Source organism: Vicia villosa, linkage group LG3 (assembly GCF_029867415.1).
Source record: "Vicia villosa cultivar HV-30 ecotype Madison, WI linkage group LG3, Vvil1.0, whole genome shotgun sequence".
NCBI lineage: Eukaryota > Viridiplantae > Streptophyta > Magnoliopsida > Fabales > Fabaceae > Vicia > Vicia villosa.
In genome coordinates, this window is record NC_081182.1 from 196,374,266 (window position 1) to 196,382,151 (window position 7,886).

Genomic DNA, 7,886 nt, shown 5'->3' on the forward strand with positions numbered 1-7,886 from the left:
TAAAAAAAACATAAAATGAAAAAATAAAATAGTGAAAAATGTGTATATAATTATTATGTTGTAAATCGGAAGAAGAAAAAAAAGTGAACATTTTAGTGAAATTAATTTATATCATGTTTTACTTATTTTATTCAAACCTAAAACATCATATACTCTTTACCCATTGTTTTGTTTTATTTTCTAATACATGTTTTGAATATTATTGCATACTATATTTTAAAAAGTATTAGTTGAATTTAAATATAATAGAACTTGATTTTAAATAAATTTTTTGTTTTATTTAGAAAATATTATTAAATATTAAAATTCAAAATTTTAAAATTTCTTATCCATTGAAAACAATACTATAAATTTTTATTATATAAAACAATATTATCCAGTTTAAATACACAACAAAATTTATAGGTTTTAAAAAAAACAATAAAAGTGTAATACAAAATAGTAAAGAAAAAAATATAGTGAATAAAATGTAAATAATAATTCTATTCGCTTACTATAGAAAATATAGATTAAAAAAATCAAAGAAATTAAATAAAAAAGAAATTAGTTTAAAATTAAGAATAATATTTTTTATTAAAAAGTATATTTTATTTAAGAAATATTTAGAACCATAATTCATTATTTACTTTAGTTGAATATAATAAAAGTTAATATAAAGAAAATACAAAAGTTGAGATTATTTTAAAAAAGAAACTATTTTTTATTAATAATCAATAATTGTTTAGAAGTATTTAAGAATTCTAATTTTTTTATTTATTAAATATTTAGAAAGTCATTATTTATTTATTACCAAAAATAGAGGAAACTATCTTTAGAAAGAATCACGTGAATGATGAGTTCAAAAGAAGTCAATTAATAACCATTATATCAAAATATAATCAATGGTTATAAATGAACGTAATAATTAGTGTAAATTGTTGGTGTAATTTGATCTCTTATATATATATATATATATATATATATATATATATATATATATATATATATATATATATATATATATATAACTCTTAATGTGTTACTTAAGATGTAAAATCTAGGTTGTACAAAGTTTAATTTGTTTATATATATTTTAAAATTAATCATTTTTATTGCTCTAATTAATTAAAAAAAGTATTATTTAAAGTGTTATAATTTTCTTGTCCAAAAATAAATAAAGTGTCATATTATTAGAAAATGTTAATATATCTAAATAATCATTAATTTCTAACAATGTATACTTTAAAAAAATTATACAATATATTTATTCTAATTTTTTTAAATATATTACTATATATATATTGGTCAAAAAATTTGTTTTTCACTAAATTAAGTAAAAGTATTTTTTAATTTTTCCATAACAATTTAATTAGTTATTGTGGTCAAGATTGGAATCTCATCTTATGTATCTATAAATAATAGACATGTGTAAAAATAATGTCTAATTATCTTCAAAGATGGATACTTCAAAGATTTCTGTTCTTATAACGTTATATTTATTAGTTTTCTGCATCTTTACATCAGGTTTGAAATACATAAATTTTTTAAAAATAATGTCTTTTTATCTATTATAATCTGTACATATAAAATTTATCTTATGTTTACAAACGTTGTTGGCATATGCAGATATGTGTATGAAATCTCAAGGAAGAGAACTTGATAATCAAACACCTTGTACTAGAGATGAAGATTGCGAAGCTGGATGTCCTGCAAATCAAGGGATATGTATTCGCGGGCGATGTTGGTGCATTGATGCAAACAATTTAGATGATATTACTCCTAGTTTAATACCTAATAATGCAGGCTGAGTAATTGAATATTATAACGCAATTATTTTGTTTGAATAAAAATAAGATACAAGAATAAAATTTATAATAAAATTAATATGTTTGAATATTCTTACAACTTTTTTAATTAAATTTGTAGATAAATTTGAGGATTTTTTTTTCAATTATGAGAAGATTCCGTGTTTTAATAAGAGAATGATAGTGGCCAATGTTTGGCTAGCAACGGTTTGGTCTATTTGGACAAAGCGTAATGCATTGTTGTGAGAGGTAGGAGCTTTCCTCTTTGTATTGGGATGAAGCATCCCTTTTGCTCCCTTTAATGCTAATTGCTTATTTAAATTTGGGTTAATACCATTTTACCCCTGCCATATAGGTCTTTTCTGGTTTTGCCCCCTGTAAAATTTTTTTTTTGAAAAACAACCTTGTCATTTCAAAAAGCTAACTTTTTAGCCCCTAAAGTCAAAATCCGCAGGAAAATCCGAAAGAAAATCCGCAGGAAAGCTGAAGATTTTCCTGCGAATTTTGACTTTAGGGGCTAAAAAGTTAGCTTTTTGAAATGACAAGGTTGTTTTTCAAAAAAAATAAATTACAGGGGGCAAAATCAGGAAAGACCTATATGCCAGGGGGGTAAAATGGTAATAACCCTTTAAATTTTTTTGCCATGTTAAATGTATCCCATATTGATGGTAATATCCTAACTTATGATTCTAGATAATAAAATCACAGGGATATTATAATTTATGAATAAAATTTTAAAATCGAAAATAATGAGGCTACAACATATTCATATATTTTAATGATTAAAACTCTAGGTGTTTTACGATTATGATTAGGTTTAAATGAGATCCTATTTATAGGGTTCATGTTAGTTGCTCCATCTCACTAGGTATTATATGATATGGTTGGTAACCCCATGGAGTAATTTCAAATGCCTCTTTTTATAAAGGGTTAGTTTTGATATAAGACAAAAACTCTAACTGTTTTAGGATTAGAATTAGGTTTTGTATCAATCCTCTTATTTTTAATGGTGATTAGAATTAGGTTTTGTATCAATCCTCTTATTTTTAATGGTGGCGTAGCTATCTCCAACCCGGTTAGGACAATTAAAATGGTATGTAAATACATATACTAATTTGGCAACTGATTACTTATATGTGTTTGGTCTCAAGAAGAAAAGTGTGGAATCAACGTTATGGCATGAATTGCTATGAATACGTACTTAACCCCTAAATACGTGGTTCGATTCCTGCGGGAGACAAATGGGCAGCCGGTAAGCGGTCAACCGTGTAGCAGATATTGGAGCGTTACACGCTATACCTTACCTTTAAAATAATTAAAATTGTTATCATAAACTGTTTTAATAAAATCAAGTGCATGTGTCTATGAAAGCTCCCAAAATAAACTTAAATATAATAAATTTTTTTAAAAATATTAATTAAATTTGATAATTAACATGAATAGTTAGAAGATATTCCTTTATCATTGTAAAAAGGATAACTCTATACAACTAAAATTAAAAAATGTGTTGCTTAATCAAAGTTTAATTTCTTTAGATATATTCTAAATTCGTCATTATTATAATCAAATTAATTAAAAAAATTATTATTTAAAGTGTTATATTATTCTATTCTAAAAGTAAATCAAGTGTCATGTTATTGGAAAATGTTATGTTTAACATGTTAATATATCTAAATAATCATTAATTGTCTAACAATGTATACTTTTAGAAAAATTGTACAGTATATTTATTCTGATTGTTTTAAATATATTATTGTATGTTGGTAAAAAAATAATATGTTTTTCATTAAATAAAGTAAAATTATTTTATTATTTTACGTATCACTTTATTTAATTAATATCAATCTTATCTTATGTATATATAAATAATAAACATATATAAAATATAATATGTTATAATTATTGAAATTCTGGTAAGACATAACTCAGATGTCATGTACGATGTCGTGACATCTAGTCAGTTAGAAAAGTTACACTGATAAAATCGGATCATTTTCCACTTTGGTTCAACACTTGAATGATAAAAGATCCTAAACTTTCTTGAACCATTTATAATGATAGCACAGGGATTACAATCAGGTTTTGATCTGGATTGATTTGCTGAAAGCACATGCTTTGAAAGAACTCCTTGATGTCATAATCGATTTTGTTACATCTAATACCAGATCAATAAACCAGTGTAGAAAATAGATAACACAAAGAATTGTTAACCTAGTTCGGTTCAACCAACCTACTCTAAGGGCTACCAAGCCAGGGATAAATCCACTATGATAGTATCAATTTAAAGCTAAACTCCTCTGTTTACAACTTCTTACTTAATCACTACCCGAGTTAGATTTCTATCTAAGACTCACCTAGATATGAGGCCCCCCTCAATCCCTTATATCACAACCAGTGATAACATCAATAAATAAACTGAAGACACTCTTCAAGACAGACACCTTGATCTTGCTTAACAACTTTGATCAAGAAACAAATCTCTCAACTCTTACTTATAGGATTCGAGGGAGAACAATACTTCTCTCACCTACAGGTTTTGAGAAGAACATGCCAGTCATCCCACAACTCGGATGATCTACCTTGACAAACCCTAATGATTACATCTTTTCAATACTCGATTTTCTTAAAAAAAAACTAGGTTACAAAGCTTCCTATTTATAACATATTCCCAACTGGACTTGGGCCTTCAATCACAGCTTTATTTGTTGTTACAAATCCGCAAAAAACTTCTGCTAAAAGAAAGGTCTTTGAATCATAAGTTTCCTAAATTGTCTCCATAATTAGAAACTACACAATCTTCAATACTTGATTCTTTTGACCTTTAAATCTGCCCCACATAGGATTACATAATATTCCATAGAATCTTCGGCATCTGTTAATTACATCTGCCCCACATAATATTGTCTCCATAATTAGAAACTACACAATCTTCATCATTATAGCTTAGCAGGCGCGATGGATGTCACAGTTCATGTTTTAACATTCCATAGAACATCTTGTTGTTGTACCTGTTTTGTTTATATTTATATTTGCAAGTTCTATAGATCCTATTACATATTGCTGCTACAATATTTTAGCCAAACATAAATGTCAATCACATAAATCAAGGCATTAACAATTATATTTATTAGTTTTATGCATCTTTATATCAAGTTTGAAGCTCATATAATATTTAAAAATAATATCTTTGTTATCTGTTGTAATCTTTACATATGAAATTAATCTTATGAATAAAAACTTTGTTGGCATATGCAGATATGTGTTAAGAGTTCCACATCGGACAATATATGGTCTGAACATGTCCTTATAAGTGGAGGCAATCCTCACCCTACAAGCCAGTTTTGTAGGGATGAGTTAGGTCCAACCACATTTCTTAACATGGTATCAGAGCCTGGTTTAATATCCGGTGGACCACCTTCTATGGTTTCCGCTATCGGGCCACCCACCGTTTATTTCCACGCTTAAGATGTCTAGTTCTGGGCGTGAGGGAGTGTGTTAAGAGTCCAATATATGGCCTGAACATGTCCTTATAAGTGGGGGCAATCCTCACCCTACAAGCCAATTTTATAGGGATGAATTAGGCCGAACCACATTTCGTGTACGAAATGTCAAGGAAAAAACTTGATGTTAAACCACCTTGTATTGAAGATGAAGATTGTTAAGCTAGATGTCCTGGAAAACAAGAGAAATGTATTCACGAGCGATGTTTATGCATTGATGCAAAATCATTAGATGATATTACTCCTAGTTTAATACCTTAAAATGCAAGCTAAGTAATTAAATATTATAACGCAATCATTATGTTTGAATAAAAATAATATATAAGAATAAGATTTATAATAAAATTAATATGTCTGAATATTATTAAAAATATTAATTAAATTTATAGATAAATTATTATAGTTTATCTTACCTATCTTAAGTGATACTTTTTTTTAATAAGTAATTTGAGCTTAGTGGATTTTGAACCCGAGACTTTGGAGACTTTGAAAGAACCACACTCTCAAGATTCAAGCATTTCACCAAACATTTCACCGTTAGATCACACACGCACACAAGTTTTCATTTAACTTTTTATTTTTATGATTTTTCTATTATTATTATTATTATTATTATTATTATTATTATTATTATTATTATTATTATTATTATTACTGTTATTACTATTATTATGTGAATTTTAATAGTTTGTTAGATAATATTAAAGTATATGCGTTATATTTAAGTTTTGTATATTAATAACGCTGATGGAAAGTCAAAAAGTAGAATCGATAGATTTCTTGTTTCCAATAACATTATTTTGAATTGGGGGTGGTTGGCCAATGGATAGGTATGAGAGATGTTTCCGACCCTTGCCCGGTTTGGTTGATGGTAGAAAAAAAAGATTGGGGTACAAAGCCGTTCAAGTTCAATAATGAATGGTTTAATGACAAGAGTTTCTTTGAGTTTGTGAAGAAGGAATGGGAAGAGATTAATATTCATGGGAGAGGAGATTTTTTTTTAAAGGAGAAATTTCGATTAATTAAAGAGAGATTGAAATGGTGGGAAAAATGTTTTTGGTAAAATTGATTTGGAGATAGAGGAAAATGTGAAGGATTTGAACGAGTGGGATGATAGGGATTATTGGGAGGAGAAAGTTCACCTAAACAAGGTTAAAGCTTCAAAGAACATTTGGTTTAACCTCAAATTAAAGGAAAAGATGCTTATTCAAAAAATTAGATTGAAGTGGCTAAATGATGGGGATGATAATAGTAGATTTTTCCATAATGTTATGAAGGAGAGGAGGTGTAGGAATCATATTTGCTCGGTTAACACTAATGAGGGAGTCGTGAATTCGGTTAATGCGGTGAAGGAAGCGGCGAGGTCTCATTTTGAAAGCAAATTCAAGGAGGATTGTTTTGAGAGACCTCTTTTGGATGGCATTGTTTTTAATTCTTTGAGCGAGGAAAAATCTTTATCGATTGAGGTTCCCTTTTTGATGGAAGAAATAAAAGAGGCGGTGTGGAGTTGTGATGGCACTAAAAGTTTGGGGCCGGATGGTATTTCTCTTCTTTTTATTAAGAAGTGTTGGTCTTTTCTAAAAGAAGATGATCTTGCTTGTTTTAATAGTTTTTTCTCCGGAGCGGTGTTGTCCAAATGTATTACTTCTTCTTTTATTGCTCTAATTCCGAAGAATAGCAATCCTTTATTGTTGGATGATTACCGGCCAATTTGTCTTGTGGTAAGTATTTACAAAATGGTTTCTAAACTATTGGCTTGTAGAATTAAGAAAATTCTACCTTCTGTCATTTCTAATTGTCAAAGTGCTTTCGTTCCGGGTAGACAAATGATGGATGGAGTGTTAATAGCCAATGAGTTAGTAGATTTTGCTAGTAAGGAGGGAAAGGAATGCCTTCTCTTTAAAGTTGATTTTGAAAAGGCTTATGACAAAGTGAGTTGAAATTTTCTTAGGTACTTGATGAAAAGGATGGGTTTTGGGAAGAGATGGATGAGGTGGATGGAAGCTATTGTATTCTCTTACAAGATGTCGGTGATTGTTAATGGTAGTCCAACGAATGAATTCTTGGTGGAAAGAGGTATTCGTCAAGGAGATCCTATCTCCCCCTTTCTTTTTGTTATAGTGGCGGAAGGTTTAAAGGCGTTAGTTGGAAGAGCGGTCAGTAATGGTGACTTTGTTGGTTTTAATGTGAATGGAAAATGCTTTGTTGGAATCACATTTGGGCATTAAAGGCGGTTCTTCGGAGCTTTGAATTGGTGTCGGGCCTTCACATTAATTATCACAAGAGCAAGTTGATAGGGATAAACATTAACTCTCATTTTATGGGAGTGGGCTACCAATTTCCTTAATTGTAGGGAGGAGGAGAAGGAGTTCAAATTTCTCGGTATCTTTGTTGGTAAAAATCCAAGGAGAATCTCTTCTTGGAAGCCTCTTTTGGAAAATATTAGGAGGAGATTGAATTCTTGGAAAGGGCGGTGGCTTAGTTTTGGTGGGAGGATAACTCTTTTAAAATCGATTCTAAGTAGTTTGGCGATATTCACTCTATCTTTCTACAAAGCTCCAAAGAAGATAATTTTGGAGATTAATAAGATGCAAAGTAATTT

At 28.8% G+C, this 7,886-nt stretch overlaps 1 protein-coding gene across 1 annotated transcript in view; it reads left to right on the forward strand.

The window, feature by feature from the left end:
- The first annotated feature begins 7,251 nt into the window (after nucleotides 1-7,251).
- The window catches only part of LOC131659668 (uncharacterized), a 1,890-nt gene continuing 1,255 nt past the window's right edge, over nucleotides 7,252-7,886 (forward strand). The window contains exons 1-2 of the mRNA XM_058928825.1: nucleotides 7,252-7,505; nucleotides 7,638-7,886. The exon at nucleotides 7,638-7,886 is cut by the window's right edge and continues 1,255 nt beyond it. Of these exons, the coding sequence (XP_058784808.1) occupies nucleotides 7,252-7,505; nucleotides 7,638-7,886 (503 nt within the window). The remainder of the gene's footprint in view (nucleotides 7,506-7,637) is intronic.